Source organism: Orcinus orca, chromosome 16 (assembly GCF_937001465.1).
Source record: "Orcinus orca chromosome 16, mOrcOrc1.1, whole genome shotgun sequence".
NCBI classification, from domain to species: Eukaryota; Metazoa; Chordata; class Mammalia; order Artiodactyla; family Delphinidae; genus Orcinus; species Orcinus orca.
The window spans coordinates 50,883,149-50,901,595 of NC_064574.1; the positions used below are offsets into that span (position 1 = coordinate 50,883,149).

General features: G+C 61.2%; 3 protein-coding genes across 8 annotated transcripts; 1 reads left to right on the forward strand and 2 right to left on the reverse strand.

Moving 5' to 3' along the window:
- Window positions 1-160: 160 nt before the first annotated feature.
- Window positions 161-5,003, reverse strand: SPSB3 (splA/ryanodine receptor domain and SOCS box containing 3). Of its 3 annotated transcripts, XM_004270326.4 has the most exons (6): window positions 4,872-5,003; window positions 1,851-2,025; window positions 1,582-1,769; window positions 1,400-1,502; window positions 1,197-1,322; window positions 161-968 (listed from the first exon to the last, which is right to left on the reverse strand). In XM_004270326.4, exons 1-6 carry the CDS (start codon window positions 4,995-4,997, stop codon window positions 634-636), a joined length of 1,053 nt encoding a protein of 350 aa, XP_004270374.1. In that variant the 5' UTR covers window positions 4,998-5,003; the 3' UTR covers window positions 161-633. The 3 variants fall into 3 exon arrangements, with proteins under 3 accessions (XP_004270374.1, XP_012388723.2, XP_033285071.2); XM_012533269.3 differs by having other exon boundaries at window positions 1,582-2,025; XM_033429180.2 differs by having other exon boundaries at window positions 706-1,015; window positions 1,582-2,025.
- Window positions 5,004-5,979: 976 nt separating this feature from the next.
- On the forward strand, window positions 5,980-12,183 carry NUBP2 (NUBP iron-sulfur cluster assembly factor 2, cytosolic). Of its 4 annotated transcripts, none has more exons than XM_033429175.2 (8): window positions 5,980-6,817; window positions 7,213-7,338; window positions 9,295-9,413; window positions 9,508-9,706; window positions 10,456-10,610; window positions 10,726-10,836; window positions 10,942-11,011; window positions 11,569-12,183. In XM_033429175.2, the coding sequence occupies exons 1-8, from the start codon at window positions 5,980-5,982 to the stop codon at window positions 11,712-11,714; spliced, it is 1,764 nt and encodes a 587-aa protein (XP_033285066.2). In that variant the 3' UTR covers window positions 11,715-12,183. The 4 variants fall into 4 exon arrangements, with proteins under 4 accessions (XP_033285066.2, XP_033285067.2, XP_004270376.2 ...); XM_033429176.2 differs by having other exon boundaries at window positions 9,562-9,706; XM_004270328.4 differs by lacking the exon at window positions 7,213-7,338.
- A 917-nt stretch (window positions 12,184-13,100) lies between these two features.
- IGFALS (insulin like growth factor binding protein acid labile subunit) lies at window positions 13,101-16,345 on the reverse strand. Its single transcript, XM_004270325.4, has 2 exons — window positions 16,205-16,345; window positions 13,101-15,067 (listed from the first exon to the last, which is right to left on the reverse strand). The coding sequence occupies exons 1-2, from the start codon at window positions 16,218-16,220 to the stop codon at window positions 13,263-13,265; spliced, it is 1,821 nt and encodes a 606-aa protein (XP_004270373.1). The 5' UTR covers window positions 16,221-16,345; the 3' UTR covers window positions 13,101-13,262.
- Between the last annotated feature and the right edge of the window lie 2,102 nt (window positions 16,346-18,447).

Here is an 18,447-nt window from a genome sequence, read left to right on the forward strand (position 1 = left end):
AGGAGAAGTATTAAGACAAGGTCTTGAGAGAGAAAAGAGAACCAGGCCGTGACTCCTCAAGGGTGTTGTGACCCGCCCCCCCACAACAGGAGAAAAGCTGTGGACACCTGTGAGCCCCAGGCCTCAGTCCGACTCCTTTCATTCCATGGGTATGTAAGCATCAGACATAAACTCTAAGTTTATTACGGTCGTTTTCAGCCTCAGACGAGAGGAACAGCAGCTGACAACATGCAAAGCAAGTTAAGAAAAACCCAAGGCCGGCGGCGACAGCAGGAAGAGCCGACCTCTCACGAAGCCGTCCTCCTCACAGGCAGCAGACCAGCCTCCCAGGCCTGCAGCCTGAGTCCAGACATGCTGGGGCAGCAGCTCCCCAGAGACTCTGAGAAGGAAAGTGGCTGCTCCCACACCCGGCACAGGAAGCAGACAGGCTAGGAAGTCCGGGTCTCCGGATCACAGGGATAATGGCCCCGGAGCCCCTGTAGCAAGGCCTCTCCCAGCCTCGGGTGGCAGGGGGGCAGCCGAGACAAACCTTGGTTCAGTCCTCCCTGTCCTGTTGCCCTGGGGGTGGTCCAAAGGGAGAAACAGAGAAAACGCCATCCCAGCTGTAGAAGGCAGTTTTCACTGGGAAACAAGCTAGGTCCTTCGGCAGCGCTTCCTCTGGCAGCGCCGGGTCTCAGGGCTGCTGGGATTGGCCACGGGCGAGGGTGTGGGGGGCTTGCGGTGGCCGCAGCTCATGCTCAGGACCCAGCCCAGCTTGTGGTGCAGCACCTGCTTGAGGCCGGGCGGCAGGGGCAGGCCCTCGAGCGTGTCCCCAGAGTCAGGCCGCAGCTGGCGCAGGCGGTAGCAGCACAGGTATTGCAGGGAGGTGATGCTGGCACAGGAGCGGATCACCTTCATGCTGCTCTTGGCCGCCGTGGAGCACACCATTGGGTAGAACCTCTTGTTCTGCAGCTTGGTGGCTGCCACTCCTGGGGGTGGGGAGGTGGCACAGCCTGAACCCTAAGCTCAGGCTCTCCTAAGGGGACGAAGGATGCTGGGATTTCCACCTACCCCCCGGCCTTGCCCGGTTCTGGGGACCCTGAGACCTCAGGGATGCAAGGATGGCCTTGCAAGGATGGCCTTTCAGGGCCCTCAACCTCACCAGGAGCTCAGTGGCAGCCACGCTCTGCGGGCATGTGTCAGAGTCACCTCCTCACCTATGCACTTCCTGTTCTTAAAAAAGGTCAGCGTCCCATGCCAGGTGTCCAGGTGCACGCCAATGATGGAGCCCTGGCCGAACCGGGAGGAGAAGCTCGTCTTGTCGCCCTTGTGGTGGAGGAGGCCTGGGGGCAGCAGGGTCGGGGTGAGCCCTGCAGCCTTGGGGCCCCCCAGCCCTGCCCACCCTGGGGGCCCCACGCACCCGTGTAGGAGAGGCCCCAGCTGTCCTCGTCCCGGCCGAGCAGGCTGCAGAACGTGTGGTGGTACTTGTCCAGGTCCACGTCCGATGTCCCGATGCCCACCATCTGGAAACGGCAGAACTGGCAGAGGGGGCTGGGGACCAAGGTGCCCGGCACCCTTCCCCCAACCCTGCCGGCCACTTACCATGTCAGTGCCATAGACGGGCGAGGTCATCTTGATCTCCCAGAAGTGCTGGCCCTCCCCCAGCTCCTTTGTACCCCGGATGGCCGCTGTGCCACAGCTGTATTCCATGTGGAAGTTGACCTTCCGGTTGTCACAGCTCAGCAGGGTGGCCGAGGACTTATTCAGGTCATCCCAGACCCAGTCAAAATCTGTGAGAGAAGAGGCCCAGGCTCGCCAGGCTCCCCCCCAGCCCAGAGGTCCGCCCACCCGCCGCAGGCCCCCACACTCACACTCGTCCTCCTCCCCGCAGCGGCAGTCCCTGCCCCGGTGGGCGGCGTGCAGACTGCCGCAGAAGGCCTCACTCTGACTGTCACAGTCGCAGAAGGACTCCCCAGTCACAGGCACGGCGCTGGGGATGGATGACGGCAGAGATGCATACTCGGGGTCGGAATCTGAGTCGCTGTGCTGAGGGGAAAGGGCCAGCTGTTCCTGCCTCCTGCCCTCTGCCGGCCCAACCGACCCCTTCCCCCACCTGCCCTGCCACCCACCCCAGGCCCACGGGTGAACGGCCACACGCCCCAAGGAAGGGATCTGGGGCTTTGGCCTCAAAGGGCCTCCTCAGGTCTCAAGGGCTCAGCCAGCCAGCCACAGTGACCCTGGACATCTTTTCTGGCTCAGGAGCTGCAAGGGGGCCTCCTTGCCAAAGGCCTACCACGCCGGTGGCTTCCTGGGAGTGGAGTGGAGGGCCCCGGAGGCCTAGCCACTAATAAGCCCCAAGACAGGGCTGCATGCTTAGCCATCGTCGTTGTCCAGAGAACATCTAGATTGTGATAAATGGGAGCGTGACAGCAAAGTCCGTTGCTGACCTAATGAAGGCACCTGGTCTCCCCGTGGCAGCAGCTGGGCTCCAGGGGGGCCGATGGCCGTGGTCCCCTTGTCCGTGCAAGGGTGTGCTCTCAACCCCCATCACAGGACCCTGACGAGCAAGCCCCATGGTCTCAGGCTGTGGCAGGAAAACATTCAGTTGGGCCTTGGCCCTCTGCGTGTGGCTCTCAGTCCTCACCGAATGGACTCCAAGCCTTGAGGGCCTGATCTTGGCCCAGGGGCCAGACGCTAAGGCTGAGCTGGTCTGGTTCCGGGGACCAGCTGACCCACAGACCCTCCTGGAGGCCAGTGAGGGTGCCTCTGTACACCTTGTTGTTCCTGTTCTGGAGCCACGTGGGCCCCTCAAGACACCCACCCAGGCTCTGACATCTGGCCGACCAGTGAGGGCCTGGAGTCTTAGGCCCCAGGGGTGCAGGCAGCCTCTGCATGCCTGCTCTCTGAGCCCTCCCAGCTTCGCCTGGGGTCCTGGTGGGGCTCTGGCCTCCACCCTCACTCTCTTGGCCTCTGGGTGCTGCTCTGGGCCCCGCAGAAATGCCCTCTGCACAGTGGTCTGGGTGACCTGTTCAGACCTGGGAATCCTGCTGCCCTGAGAATCCTGCTGCCCTGAGAACAAAGCCCACAGACTTAACTCTCGTAAGAGAATATAAGACCCCCTCCTTGCCCAGCCTCCTCCTCTGCCCTGTCCACCCCTGTCCCCATGGGGCAGGAGTGGGGGTCTGTTTGCCCGTGGATGGCTTTTGGATACCATTTCAAAGAGGCTCTTTCAGCCTCTCATGCTGCGTCCTCTTCCTTCTCTTCCTTTCTCGTAGGCTTCCCTGACGCTCTCCTGGGTCCTGCTCACCTGCCTCCTCCCACCGGAACTGAGTTCCTTTGTTATTACACTCAGCCCCAAGTGCCACACAGGAGCTCTGGGAACCGATGGCAGAGACAGCTCAGGGAGCGAGGAGGCCGAGCCCCAGTTGGAGACAGACGCCAGCAAGGACAGTGGCAGCAGGCCCAAAGCACCCCGCTCACGGGGAAGAGCGATCCCCCACAAGCCAAGGCAGGCCCACTGCTGCCAGAGGAGACAATCCCTTCCCACTGAGTCAGGAGCCAGGGGCACAGACCTGAGCACTGCTGGCCCCGGGGGTCATACTGCTTGGCACCCAGCACACAACCCCCTGTGCAGAGGGCAGACCCGGCCCCACCACAAGCTGTAAGGAGAGCTTAGAGCAGCGGAGACAAGGACATGTGTGTTCGGCCTTCAAAGGTGCTGGGGTGACACGCTCTCTCCATCCACACGTGCACACAAGTACCCCGGGCCCATTAGGTGACCGGATGAGCCACAGGTGTGTATCAGACACTGCACCCCCAGCCCCTGGACGCCTCCCACATCCCACAGCGATAAGCCAGAGAGACAGAGACAGACAGGAGAAAAGACTGCTCCAGGCCACGTGGTCAGTGGAAGCTGGAGGCGGGACAGGAATGCAGGCCGAGGCCTCTCGCTGGCCCAGGCAAGGAGCTAAGGGAGGCCCCAGGAAGGGGACCCAGGATGTCGCCTCCAATTCTGCCCCAAGCCCTGGTGCTTCCACGGGACTCAGCTGCCCTCACTGAGGGCTGGGGAGGTTAGGCACCTGTCCCCACCCAGACACCTGGCTGAGCCAGGGCACCCAGGCAGGGTGGCTGTGACAGAGCAGAACCAAGTCACCCGAAGATCACCCTGAAAACAACAGAGGTGACTCAGGGCAAAGCCAAAGCCCAGCTCTGGTCTGAGAGGTTCAGGAAACTGACTTGTGAAGCCCTCCCCACATGCCCCCCACGGCAGGCACAGAGGCCACAGAGCCCCACCACCCCACCCCTGTGGCGGGAGTCAGCGTGGTGAGGCTCTGGTTGCAAACCCCTCAGGTCCATCAGGAACCTCCACTGCAGACAGACAGCTGAGCCGCCCTCCTCACGGCCTCTGTATTCCTGGGCCTTGCAGAGCTCAGGGTCCTGAGCACAGGAAGGCTCAGGAATGTTGGTCTTTAAAGATCAAAATTCTTTTTTTAGATGCATATACACAAACGTTGAGTACAGACTTCAACAGGCAGAGAAAACGTCCAGAAGGTTGCACACAGAGGTAACAACAGCTACCCTTGAAAAGCGGTTGGATAAATGGAATGGAGAAGTTTTCGTTAAATGAACTGACCAAAGTACCCACTGACACCCTCTTCAAAGAAAAAAGTCTACAGAGGAACGTAGTATATGCCTTGAGGTCCTGCTACCCAGGGCCACGTGTGTCCTTAACCGTGTGAAGAGCCTAGGGGAGCAGAAGCAGAGTGCACGCAGGGGACGGTCCGACAAGCCTGGCCCTGTTTTCTGCCCTCAGAGGCATCTTTCTCTTTCAGTCTCAGTTCAGGCAATATTTAGTCCAGCCATGCCCACCATGCTCACCCACTGGAACCTACCTGCCCATCAGAGTCGTAGCCCCAGTTGGTGGACCCTGCCAGAGCCACGGCCCGGGCATCCGCATCTCGGCGAGCTGCACTCAGGACAAAATGCCACGCTCTGCTGCTCCGTGGGCGCCTGGCCATGGTGGGCAGGATCTGGAAGAAAGCACAAGGTCTGAGCAAAGAAAGACATATGACACACCAGTAGGTCCCCCAGCACCCCCTGCACTTGGCCCCCAGACTGTGCCAGCCCACCCAGGGTCCGGAACTCTCTTCACAAGCTCATACCTCACTCCAGTGTCCGAGTACCTTGATGAAACCCAGGTGGAGAGCATGGAATGCCATCCTGACATCCATGACTCTCAAATGCCTAGCTCAGCCCCTCTCCGAGCTCGGCCTCAGGATTGCAAGTGTCCCTCCTGCACATCCCTCAAGCATCTCAAACCTTGCCTGCTCCTCCTCCATTCTCCATTTTGACAAACGGCATCTCTAGCCTCCGAGTTCCTAATGCCAGACACACAGCAGTCATCCCCAACACTTCTTTCCTCCCTCCCACCACGGCCTCACAGCCCTCCGCGCCCCACACCGTCTCCAAAACATGTCCTGAATCCCTCTCCACCCCTGCTGCCACCTTGCCTGCCCCACCCGCACACAACTCGTCTTCGCTCTGGCTCCTCCCACTTCACTCACTACAACCGAGCTTTTTTTGAAATACAAATCTTAAAATTTTAAATTAACGAGTTAACTCCTCAGGGCTTGCCACTGTTCTTAGAATAAAGTACAATATTCTACAAAGCCGGCCCTGTTCCGGCTGGTAGCTCTTTCCAGCCCTTTGCCCACAACGCTTTCCCCTCCCCTCTTTGGCTCTCAACTTCCATGCCCGACTTACAGTAATAAGTCGCCCTCTGTGATCGTCTACTTCCCGGCTCTGCCCTGGTTTGAAATCCCCAGAATGGCCCTGCCACGACCCCGAGGGGCGGCAGTGAATTAGCGCAGACAGAGCTTTTGAGGGATAGGAGCCCGTCCGCAGACCAGGGTTGGTTACTGAAATTGGCCAGAGTGGGCCCGGCCTAATCCTCGCCCGCCACCGCCGCAGCAACAGTAAGCGCCAGGCCGTGCACGCGCAATGCACGACCCCGAGACTGACCCCGCTGCAGTAGGGGTTGCTTCCCCATCAGGCATCTCACTGTCTCAGGATCGGTGGGGTTGCGGGGTTCCTCCCGCCCGCCGCCCCGCCCGGTCTGCGGCGCAGCGCCTCGGCAGCCTCGCCCGGCCCTGCCGCTGCCGATGCCGCCGCAGGAACAAAGGCGCGCCGGCCCCGCCGCCCGCAGCTCCGAAAGGTCGGCGGGCGCGGCGGGGTCGAGCCGGGCGGGGCGGCCGGGCCCGGGAGACCCAGGGAGGCGCGGACGCGGCCCGCCGCTCACCTGCAGCCGCCCTGCGCCGCTGCGCTCAACCCGGCCTGCTGTGCCCTACTTTCCGCTCCGGAGCTAGACGTAAACAATCCCCGCCCTCGCGGCCCGCCCCCTGCGCCGCATTGGCCCCGCAGCGTGCGCGGCTCGGGGCTACGGCGGAGGGGCGGTCCTCGTGGCACACGCCTCTTGTTGAGAGGCTACTGGATCTGTCAATCCTGACCCGACGTCCCCATTGGCCACATCTCAAGCGGTCGGAGACAAGGCCCGCACGCCCATTGGACGCGGGGCGAGGAAAAGAAGCGGCCTCACGCTGGGGCGTTGACACGGAAGTGGGTCCAGGTCCTGTACGTCGTCTGCGCCGGAACTTTCGTGAACCCCTCGTGCGATCTGATTGGCTGAGGGTAGCGCGAGTGGGCCTATCAAGAGGAGTCGTGGTGGGGTCGCGCTGCCCATTGGTCCGAAGGCACTTCACTCAGGCAGGGAGGCGGACTGTGCGAGGAGGAAGTGGCTGGAAGTCGTACGACCACCCGGGTGGGATGGAAGCGGCAGGAGGTGAGTGCGCTGGCCTGCGGGGCGTTCTCGGTCCGCGGGCACCGAGGGAAGAGGGAAGGGGCCGGCCCGCAGCTGCTGGTCAGGGCTCCGGGTTTTAGCATACCGTCTTATTTACAGTGTAAATGTCTCAGAGGTGCTCGCGTGCGTCATTACGGCGCTTAGAAAGAAGTCTTGTTTGAATAAGGAACTCTAAAAAGGAGAAATTGGAACGTCACATACTCGCAGTTGTTTGTAGAAGTATTATTTTGTCTTTTAAGTCTTGATATATATATGTGTGTATATGTGTGTGTGTGTGTATATATATATATATAATTTAAAGGGAAGTTGCGTGGGATGGAATACGTACATTGGGCACAATAGGATTCTCACAGCTTAACCACGTTATCTTCCAAAAGATCTCAGGTCTGGTACCATGAGCACAAAGCTCTTACAACGCTGCATTCATCCATCGGATTATAAACGTAATACTGGAGAAAAAAACCTGAAAAAGTTTGTTATGATAAGGGCAGACTTGCTACAAGGTGAGAGGAATAGCTTCTAGATTGATGGATGAAGGTTTCTCTTTTAACTAAGGGGGAAGTACACATGGAAAGTAGGAAAGTACAAAAGCCTAACGGGCTTTGCAGTAAACCTCCCTGTGCCCAGAGGCAACTCCTGGTGTCCCTCTTATTTTTCTGGAAGGATTTTTTACATATAAAAACTTCCATATTTGTCCAGCGTATCAAATAGTCATGGTTTGGTTGAACCAGACTTAAGGTTTGACTGGGCTTTTTATCCATACAGAGGGCCCTTTACTTCTCTCCATGGGGAGATACTGCTTTCCTTTGCCTCTCACATCTAATAGGCACTCGGATTATCGTTGATGATCTGTTTATAAACTTTTTCAGTATATTTATAAGTGGAAGATTTTTCTGGTTGGCTCCTAAGGATTGTTGTGTGAGAAGTGACTTGGGAGCAGCAGTGACTTGGGAGCAGCGGTGACTTGGGAGCAGCAGTGTCCTGTGTGATGCTCAAGCAGATAAAGTTCCCCAGTCCCACCAGTGAGGAGAGCAAGTGTTCACTATTAGGGGCCTGGCAGTGCAGCACCCGCACAAAGGGCGAGTAGGAATCAGGACCCACATCTGGCTTGTTCTTTCCCTAGTTTCTACCAGAGCACCCCTCCCCACACCAAAGAAAGGTGAAATTGATTCCCAAGTAGTTTTTGATATTAAAGCAATTTAAGTAATAGCCTTTTAAGTTGATGCAGAGGTGGCCTGAGGCATGGTGTTCAAGGTATTTGTAGGCAATGATCTGGGTGGTTGGGGGGGGTGCCCTTTCCTTGTCACCTTACGAGATCTCTCGGCCCCCAGTACCAGACGGAGACCCAGGACAGGCGCTAGAACGCACTTGTGACAAGGACCTGCTGGAAAGCCAGGCCAGGAGCACTCTGAGTTTCTAGGGAGGCTTTGGTGGCGGGGGCCTTTGAACCTACCCATGAGAGATGGGTCAGGAGGGGGGTCAGTGTTTACTCACCTTTCGTTGAGCCCCTCCTGGGGACCTGGGTATGCAGTGAGGGTGGTGGAGTGAGTGAGCAGCTTGCTGCAGGCCAGGCAGGAGTCTCGATGGTGAGGTCCTGAGGGTGCTGGGGCAAGAAGGTGGGCATTTTGCCGGGGGTTTGAGGGTTGTTTGTATGCAGATGGCAGCCGCTGTGGGGAGGCAGGGATTGGAATGGTGAGTATTTACAGGGTGGCATTTCAGGCTCATTGAAAGGAAGAGCAGCTGGGGCAGAGCGACCAACAGGGCTTCCCAGAGTGGTTGGACCCGGGCCTGCCTGGGGCATGGCACTGACGCCTTGGCCACCCTTGCGTAACCAGGGTTTCTGAAGGCACGATCTTCAGCCATCCAGGTGACCTGACATCCGCACCCACACGATTGTGGTTGCTTCCCCAGACCTGTGGCCTCCCTCCTGAGAACTGGAGGCCAGGGCTGCCTTGAGTGCCTCTTCTGACCCCAGGGGAGGGGGTTGGGCACCTACAGTCAGACCTCAGAGCCGTGAGTGCTGCCCTGGCACAGGTGTACCTCCTGACTGTAACGAGCACCCTATTTACGTTAGTCTCCACCCATTTCCCTTGGAATCAGCTGGGAGTCTTTGGCTTGAATTGGCCTTGTGCGCATGAGCTCACAGGTGCACATGAGCTCACAGGTGTGCATGCTGGAAAGAGGAGCAGTTTGAGGCATTTCCTGCCCCAGCAGCCCCACTCCAGACAGAGTGGGAGCAGCCATTTTTGAGGAACTGGTAGGTTGGGTCTGGGGCCTGCTGGAAGCCCTTTCACAGGGGCGTGTTTGCTCACGCCGGGGTGATGGAGCAGGTCTCAGGACTGCCCTGGTCTCAGGATCTGGGATGTAGGAATATCTGGTGATCCCGCAGTGAATGAACATGGAGGGCAGCTGGTATGAAGGAGAGCCCTGCCCTCCTCCCCTGTTGTCCTTCTGACTAGAGCCTGGAAACCTGGCCGGCGTCCGGTACATCATCCTCGTTCTTTCGGGAAAGGGGGGTGTTGGGAAAAGCACCATCTCCACGGAGCTGGCCCTGGCCCTGCGCCACGCGGGCAAGAAGGTGAGTGCCTCCCATCTCCTGAGCCGCCACCCCTGCCCCTTGTGGGCCTTGGCCGGTTCCCTGCATGCCGCGTGGACGTCCCGCCTCCTTGCAGGTGGGTATCCTCGACGTGGACCTGTGTGGCCCCAGCATCCCCCGCATGCTCCAGGTGCAGGGCAAGGCTGTGCATCAGTGCGACAGTGGCTGGGTGCCTGTCTTCGTGGACCAGGAGCAGAGCATCTCCCTCATGTCTGTGGGCTTCCTGCTAGAGAAGCCGGATGAGGCAGTGGTGTGGAGAGGCCCCAAGAAGAACGGTAATGACCGGACAGGAGACAGCACTGTCAGCCTGCTGGCCTCCCCAGCTGCCCTCTTGGTGCAGAAGCCCCAGGGCTGCTGGCTCTCCTCCACACAGCCCTCCCCCCACAGCACCAGCCTCGGGTAAATTTCGAAAGACAGTAGTGCTGGCCTTTTCATTTCCAAGACTCTCCCGCTGTGCACCTAAGCAGTCAGCCCGCAAGTATTCGGACAGCGGGCCTGGGGGGCAAGAGCATGAGACTCGGCTGTGAAGCCTTCAGCCACCTGGTCCATCCCCTGGGGCTCAGACCACCCAGTGTGGGGTGCCTGGTGGGGCTCTGGTGCCTTTGAACAAGCAGATGGCATTAAACTCCCTCTGGTGGGCAGAGCGAGGCTGCCGGGTGTGAGAGCAAGCTCAGGGTGGGGGCTGCTTCCAGGACACACCGGTGTGGCATTCCACCACAGGCCACCTCTCTCAGGCACAGATGCCTACCCCAGGAGGATCCGCACTAGCCATCCTCAGCTAAGGCCCGATCAGAAGTCCTAGGGGTGGGGTGGGGTGGGGAAGGGTCTCCCCACCTTGCTGTACTCATCCTGCCCCTGGTGAGGAATGGCACACGCAGCTCTCGGGGTGCCCGGTTGTACCGGAACCCACAGACACCACCCTGCCCCAGGGCTGGGAGGAGGCAGCGGGCTTCGTGTGACCCCTTTGTGAGACCCTGCCTCGCCTGCTCTCTCCCCGACCCCGGGCCACCCTGGGTCTCCACAGCACTGATAAAGCAGTTTGTGTCCGATGTGGCCTGGGGGCAGCTGGACTACCTGGTTGTGGACACGCCCCCAGGGACCTCTGATGAGCACATGGCCGTGGTGGACACCCTGCGCCCCTACAGCCCCCTGGGGGCCCTCGTGGTCACCACGCCCCAGGTACTACGGGAGCACCCTCACCCTGGGGCAGGCGCTTTGCCCTACTCTTTCCGCTCATCTTGGCTGAGTTTTCGGGATGCCCATCAGCTGGTCCCGTCTCTTTCCTGGTCTCCAGGCAGTGTCCGTGGGGGATGTGAGGCGGGAGCTGACCTTCTGTAAGAAGGTGGGGTTGCGGGTGATCGGGGTCGTGGAGAACATGAGCGGCTTCGTCTGCCCACACTGCGCGGTGAGTTGTAGGAAGTCGCAGGAAGTCGGGGGTGTGGGTGGTCGGCCTATCCCCTTTGAGGGTGGTGAGAGGCCTGGAGGTGGACCCCGCACCTCTGTGTTCTAGGAGTGCACCAACGTCTTCTCCAGGGGAGGCGGCGAAGAGCTGGCCAGACACGCTGGAGTCCCCTTCCTGGGTAAGCGAGCCAGGGCTGCCCCGGGGCCCCTGCTCTAGGTGGCCTTACCCCTCTACGCCTCCTGCACCCAGGGAAGAGGAGAGGAGGGTGGAAAGTCCTGTCCTCCCTGAGCTGCGAGTGTCAGCTCATCTCTAACAAATTGGTTCCCACCAACTGGAGAGAGGCAGCCCCCCAGGCTTTGAGCAGGTGTCTGCGGCTAAGACACCTGCTGAGACCACGGAGGTGCAGAGGGGCGGCCGAGGCTCTGCGAGCCTGTATCAGGGACGCCAGTGGCACGGGACCATGTCCCCAGCACTCACCCTGTGCTTTCTTACAGTGGCCGGAGCCTGAGAGGTGGTGGGGCCGGGCCTGCTGGGTGGGTTGCTGGCCGTTCCAGTGGAGACTGAGGCCAAGAGTACATTCCTGCCAGGCACCTCAGCAAGAGGTGTCTGCTCTCGGTTAAAGCGGCACTGCCAGTGGGCTCCTGGGCCGTGGGGAGTGTGGACGTGGCCTCCCGGCCCCGGGCTTTGCTCTCACCACCTGGCCCCTTCTCTGCCCCCTTCCTTTCTCTCTCCCAGGCTCTGTGCCCCTGGACCCCGAGCTCACGCGGAGCCTGGAGGAGGGCCGAGACTTCATCCGGGGGTTCCCCGAGAGCCCCGCGTTTCCTGCGCTCTCTCGCATAGCCCAGAAGATTCTGAATGAGGTGCCTGTTGGACTCTCCTGACCAAGGCAGTTTGAGTGTCTCCTCTGTGTGCTGTGGGGCTCATGCTCACAGCCTGGAACAGAGGCGGTGGCACAGTTCCTGAAACCCGTGGCCCTGGGTTGCCGTCACCATGTGCTCCTCTCCCCGTGGGCCTGCCCTGGACGTTTCTGGTGCTTCAGCAGCATCTCAGCATCAGAGCCACTGACAGTCAGTGGTTCCGCCTGGTCGGCCTGTGGCAGGGCCCGGGGATAGCGTGAGGTCGCGATGCCGTGGCCTGACCTCCCTGGTGGTGCAGCTCAGTACTCACATGCCCCAGATAGACGGGCTGCTCCCGACAGCCAAGTCTCCACGTTGTTCACAAAGCTTGTGTGTCTGGGAGCGCGCTGGGCCTATAATCCTGGTGAAATAGGCAGCAGCACCCAGGAAGGTGTCAAACTTGTAATTCAGAGGAGCCCAAAATAAACCCGTCCCACCGCCGTGGTTACAGGTCTGACCTTTCTAGATCATTCTGCTCTGGTCCCGCCTCTCTGGCTTAGTGTCACCACGTCCTGTGGCAGACAGTGTCCACTCCCTAAGTCCCAGGAACTGGGCCAACAGCCCTGTCATCGACAGGCTCCTGGAGACTCTGGTGAAGATACGTTTGGGGAGAGTTTGTCAGGTAACTTGCGATGTGTGAGTGGCCATGCTTGGCCCAGTGAGAGCTAAGTGCCCGCCCCGCCCTCCGTGCTGCGGGCCTGAAGGGTTGAGCTGAAGAGCAGAAAGGTGAGTGTGAAACAGAGTCCCAGGAGTTTTCCCTGCACGGCTTCAAGGAAGGCCAGGAGGGGGAGGTTCTGGAAAGCAGGATGGTGGCATGGTGTGCTGTTCTTCCCAATGGGAGAGGTGGGGTGCTCAGTAGAGAATGTGGAACGGTCCCTGGGGCACGGGTGGCAGGGGGCCTGGGGAAGCAGCCCTCAGATATCACTTCTTGGGGGCAGATGGGGAGGCGAGGAGTGTACCAAGGATGGATGTTTCTTGTGGGGGTGGGGGGAGCAGGGGCAGAACTGTTGAGGGGTTTGGCCAGGAGCACAGGGACCTGGAGAGTGAGGGTCTGCACCCCCTCTGGCCCCAGGCTGGCCCCAGCAGGAGCAGCTGGGCCCCGGCTTCCCAGGACCAGGCCACCTCCAAGGACGCTGCCCAGCGAGGGGGCTGAGATGCCGAGGTTCCTGGAGGACCTGAGTAAGTGCCCCCCGCTCCTCAGGTGGGGATGGGGCCTGGGGACTAGTGGACGAGAATTGTCTGGGCACAGGACAGGAGGGGTTGTGGTTGGGCATGTGGGACCAAGGCAGCCAGAGGTGGGGCAGGCATGGCATAGAGGGGCCTGCGGCCCAGCCAGCACTCCTCCCTCCCTGAGCTCCCCGCACAACCTCATACGTGGCCACATTTATTGGGTTGCTTTTAATTGATAGTTGGGGAGGCTGTGTCCCCGACCCTCCCGGTCAGGCCCTCAGGGACCAGGCTGGGGCCCACAGGTCCCAGGTCCATGTCCCCTGGGGTGGCAAGGGCCCGTCCAGACCGCAGGGCAGCCTCGGGTCAGCAGTGGGCAAAGTGGGCCTCGCCGATGTCGCGCAGGTCAAGGCCCGAGATGCTGGGGGGACTGGCGCAGGTGATGTTGTTGTAGGCGTATGCGGGCGGCTGGTGGCCGTCATCTCCCTCTGCCATGGCCTGGACGAAGCGGGGCACGACGCCCGGGTGCTGCAGGGTGAAGGCCCTCAGGGCCTTGAGGGGGCAGCCGCAGTCCCAGGGGTTGCCCTCGAGCCACAGGCGCTCCAGGCCGGGGGGCTGCGGCACAAAGGTCCGCAGCGAGTTGTTCCGGAGGCTGAGGTAGCGCAGCCGCCCCAGTGGCGCGAGCACAGTCTCAGGCAGCGCCTCCAGGCGGTTGTGCGACACATCCAGCCAGAAGATGCGCTGCAGGGGCCCCAGGGCATCCACCGATAGCGCAGACAGCCGGTTGCGGGACAGGAGGAGGTACTCCAGGTGGCTGAGGCCCTGGAAGAGCTGGCCAGGCAGGTGCGTGAGCTGGTTGGAGGTGAGGTCCAGCTCTAGCAGCTCGGCCAGCCCCCCCAGGCTCTGCTCATCGATGGCCGCAATGCCGTTGTCCTTGAGGAAGAGCCGGCGCAGCCCCGAGAGGCCGGTGAAGGTGTGTGGGCCGAGGCAGCCCAGGCAGCTGCCCTCCAGGTGCAGGCTGTGCAGCTTGCCCAGGCCCTGGAATGCCTGCTCTGGAAGGTTCCTCAGACAGTTGCCAGAGAGGTTCATGACGGCCAGGTTGTAGAGGCCCAGGAAGACGCCTGCCTTGAGCTCCTGTAGCTGGTTGTTGTTGAGCGCCAGCACCTCCAGCTGGTCCAGGCCCTCGAAGGCCTCTTCCGGCAGCTGCCGGATACGGTTGTAGCCAAGCTGCAGCTCCTCCAGGAAGTGAAGGTCCTTGAAGGTCCGGGGCCGTAGGCCGGCGATGGCATTGTGTGAGAGGCGCAGAACGTGCAGGCCCAGCAGCCCCGGGAAGGTGTCCTCCAGGAGGCCACCCACGCGGTTGTGTGACAGGTCCAGCCAGCGCAGCGCCTTCATGCCCAGGAAGGCACCTGGGGCCACAGCGGTGATGAGGTTGTGGTCCAGGTAGAGCTTCTGGAGCTTGGGCAACTTGACGAAGACATTGGGTTTGACGCTCCGCAGGGCATTCCTGCTCAGGTCCAGCTCGCGGAGCTCACTGAGGCCGCAGAAGAGCGCGGGCTGCAAGTAGGCCAGCTTGTTGCCCGCCAGCACCAGCTCGCGTAGGCTGGCCAGGTCCTGGAATGCAGTGTCGGGCAGCACGGCCAGGCTGTTCCAGCCCAGGTTGAGGTCCCAGAGGTGGGCAAGGCCCCTGAAGAGGTCCTCGTCTACCCGGCTGAGCAGGTTGTTGTTGAGGCCGAGCGAGGCCAGGCCCGGCGTGTGCAGGAAGGTGCGGGCTGCCAGGCTGCGCAGCTGGTTCCGCTCCAGGTGCAGGTGGTACAGGTTCTGCAGGCCCAGCAGCGCCTGCGGCTCCAGGCTGGCCAGCCCGCTGCCCTGCAGGTTGAGGAAGCCCAGGCTGGAGAGGTTCCGGAAGGTGGCCGCGGGAATGAAGGAGAAGTTGTTTCCATCCAGCCACAGGGCCCTGGTGCCGTCTGGGATGCCGCTGGGCAGCCGCGTGAGGTTCCGAGAGCTGCAGAAGACGCTGAGCTCATCTGTGTAGTCGTCGTGGCCGCAGGAGCAGACGGCTGGGCACTGGGGGCCCTCAGGGTCTGCTGGTGCCGCGGACTCCACTTCCTCCAGGCTGTGGGAGCCCAGCACTGCCCAGGAGACTAGCAGCACCACCAGGGCCGGGCCTCCTGTGGGGAGAGGGGCTTGGGGAGGCAGCACTGAGGCAGCCCAGGATGTAAGCCCAGGGCAAGCAAGACATGGAACCTTCCAGGCCTCAGCCACACACCTGGACCACAGCACACAACTATTTAGAGAAGGCACTGCTGACCGGACCAGAGAAGGTATGGGCTGAGATCTGGGTCCCCCACTTAAATGGGAAGCGGAGACCAGGCAGGACGACTGGGATGTTCTCTGGTTCAAAACCAACTGCCCTTTCCACCCCACAGGACCAACGGGGTGGCAGTGCCTGTTCCAGAGAAAACTGAAGGCTGGGGACCTGGCCACTAGGCCGTGTGTTCATCTGCGTCCCCAAGGTGGACACTCAAGCCAGGCTAGGCTGCCAGGCAGGCCTGGAGGAAAGTGTGAGAGAACGTTCTGGAGCAGGCTCGGGTGGGTATGCACTTGCTGCCCTGATTGTCTGGACGGTGAGCTGGATGCCCGCTGCCCCAGCTAGACCCCTGACTGGGGGGTACTCACCTCCATAGTGTGTCCGGCATGCACCCAGGGACTTGGCCCAGTGCTGGTGTGGGGAGAGGAAGAGGGTGCAGGCCTCAAGGGCAGATGGGGACCCCAGGCCACTGACCCACCGGAGGTTGGGTAGTGGCACAGGACAAAGGATGCCAGGCTTCACAGCAACAATCCCCATAAGTTCCACTGGGCACTGGGCTGCCCACCACATCAGGCCTCTCTCTGGTCTCTGAGAGTTCCGGGTCCCAGGGTGGACATGCCAGCTGGATTGGGCTAGGCTCCGAGAGGGGACAGAGTGGCAATGGACTGGCCTCCGAGCAGCTGGGAAGGCAGCATGCCCTGGCCCAGTGGAGGGTCTAAGGCAGGGCCCCTGGGGTAGCAGTGTGGGTGCCCTTCCTCCCCTGCGCTGCCAGCCTGGGCCCTCGGGTAGGAGAGGAGGGAGCAGGAGGCAACAGCGATTCTCCAGGGCCAGGCACCCCACCACCCTGAGTGGCCACATTTCCCCCATGGGCTCCCAGAGCCCCAGCCCACCTAAAGCTGAGCCCTCCCTGGGGGCAGCCCCTACCCCAGTGAGCTTGGGGGCACACGGTCGCCGCCCCCACCCTGAAGTGAGTGGCTGGGGCACGTGGGGGCCTCACCTCTCCTCAGGGCCATCCCTCGTGCAGAGCAGTCCGCAGGCGGGCAGGGAGTGGGGCGCGTCTGTTGGGGCCGGCTGCTCCTGCCCTCTGGATTTCCCCACTGCCTCTGGGACAGCCAGCACCCTTGTCACTGGCCAGCCCAGCCTGCTGGCCCCAGCTCCATTAACCCCCTCCTGCCGGGCTGCCAGCATCAGCACTGGGGCCCAGGGTGCAGATGGCACAGGGGACAGGCTGGGGGCTGCATCTGCCCTGACGCATCTTCAGGGTGCAAGGTGGCCCGGGGTGCAGCTCTAAGGGACAACAGGGGCCCATACCCCCATCTTCCCAACCCCCCCATCTTCCCATCCCCCTGCAGGGCTGGGTGGAGCAGAGCTGGGGCTGCAGGCAATACTGGGGGGGGGGTCTCCCTTGGAGCAGCCTGTGAGGAGCTGATGCTCAGCCAGCTGCCCTGCCTGTGGGTAGGGGCCCCTCAGGGGGCTCCTAGGGTCTTCCCTCCCAGCAGATGGCCATGTGGGAGTTAAGCAGGAACCACACGTCTCCAAATGGGCCTGCCCATCTACCCCCGGCATGCTGACCACTCCCCCCCTCCTCCCCATTTCCTAACTGCCTGGGTGGGGTCCTTGTTCAAGCTCCCAGGGGCCTGGCCCAGCCTTGGCTTCTCCCGTGACCTCAGGGTCAGCTGCTGTCTGGCCACTGCCCCTCCCCCTAGCCTCTTCTAGGAATGCTTGGCAGGGCCCCGGCCACTTTGTGTTTGTTTTCCCCAACAATGTCCTCCCAGGAAGAGAGTGGGGGAATGGCTGGCCTCGGGCGCGAGGTCTTGTGGCTGTGAGACCAGCCCCCACCAGCAGTGGGCCCCATCCTGCCCTTCAGGGCTCCTTTGGGGCCACGGCCACCCTGCACTGCACAGGCCCTGGGACAGGTACCCAGTGCCCAGCCTGAGGTCAGCCACAGGTCAGACATGGTAAGAAGGGGTGTGGCTGCTTGATTCAGGGCACCATCCTCCCCTCCACCTGGGGAGCCCTGGGCTCTGCTCTTCCAGATCTGACCACATCTACCCCAGGCTGCCAGGTACCATGCTGCCCTCCAGCCACCCCTTCCTCCTTTGCTGAGGACCCTTCCTCTGGCTGCCAGACGTGCCTGCCCACCAGTCCCTCTGCTCTGCCTGGGGCAGGGGGCCTGTGCGCGGAAGGGGCCAGAAGGCACTGAAAAAGGCAAAACTGAGTCCGGGGAGGGCAAGGCTTGTCAAGCTTTAGGAGACTCTTGAACCTCTTGGTGAGGCAGAGAAGGAGTCAGGTCTGCCTCCTGAAAGGTGCATGGGTGAGGAGAGAAGAAGTGAGGTACGCAGGAGCTGTCCGGGCCCAGGAGAGGCTGGAGGCCAGCCCCGCCCCCAACCTCGTGGCGCCCCCTCCCCAGCTCATCCTGCAGCAGTGCCGAGGGGCGGCTTTGTCTTCCTCACTTTATTGAGCTTTGATTTTTTTCCAGGTCGTTTCTCAGCTTCTCTTCTGAGAAATTATAGATCTGCAGGGAGAAAGTCCACACCCAGAAATTTACACGGTAAACATACATTTACACAGTAGAAAGTGCGGACTCAGCAGGAGTCCGGGGCCATGGGGCCTCTTCACTGGGAAGCTCTCTGCATGCGGGCCAGACGCACGTGGACTGGAAGGAGGGTTAGCATTCCTGTCTCCTCACACTTGGAGGGTTGGGGCTGGAAACTTCCTGTAAATCCCCAGTCGAGCTTGTGTGGCAGAGAACCCTTATCCGGACTGTGGCAGGCAGGTTAGGTATTTGTAAACCTTTCTCGAGTCCTGCGGTAACACTGGTGTTCAGCCTGCTGAGTTCAGAAAAGACCTCTATTCTGGCCGCCCGGGGCCAGCTCTGTCCCTGCTCCCCCAAAGCGGCCAGTCCTGACCCAGGCTGACTACTGCCCTGGTCTCTCTTTACAGTTCACCCCCTGAGGGTCCCCCCGAGGAGTCTGGTTTCTGGTCTTTGTGGAAATGGTGTTGTACAGAAGCCCCAGGCCCAGCCACTCGTGTGCCAAGTCATAGCATCCCTTCCCTCCTTCCTGTCGTGGTGCTACGACCCTGTGGGGCCCTTGTGCGTTCCTGTGGTCCTGAGTGGACCCACTGGGACCAGCCTGTGTCATCCTTGCAGGTAAGGCCAACCCCTTCCGGGGTAGTTAGGGGTCACACCTTCCTGGAGCCAATAGGGGTGCCCTCAACACCACCCCCACCCTGTCTTCT

What these genes read in the sequence shown, in the direction of transcription:
- SPSB3 (XM_012533269.3), bottom strand. Translation starts at nt 4,997, where the DNA reads ATGGCCAGGCGCCCACGGAGCAGCAGAGCGTGGCATTTTGTCCTGAGT. An exon ending in CCGTCTATGGCACTGACATG is followed by an intron (nt 1,503 to 1,581) that starts GTAAGTGGCCGG and finishes TGCCGTTTCCAG; the next exon opens with ATGGTGGGCATCGGGACATC. An exon ending in TAAGAACAGGAAGTGCATAG is followed by an intron (nt 969 to 1,196) that starts GTGAGGAGGTGA and finishes CCCCACCCCCAG; the next exon opens with GAGTGGCAGCCACCAAGCTG.
- NUBP2 (XM_033429175.2), top strand. Translation starts at nt 5,980, where the DNA reads ATGCACGACCCCGAGACTGACCCCGCTGCAGTAGGGGTTGCTTCCCCA. An exon ending in AAGGGCAGACTTGCTACAAG is followed by an intron (nt 7,339 to 9,294) that starts GTGAGAGGAATA and finishes CCTTCTGACTAG; the next exon opens with AGCCTGGAAACCTGGCCGGC. An exon ending in GAGAGGCCCCAAGAAGAACG is followed by an intron (nt 9,707 to 10,455) that starts GTAATGACCGGA and finishes GGGTCTCCACAG; the next exon opens with CACTGATAAAGCAGTTTGTG.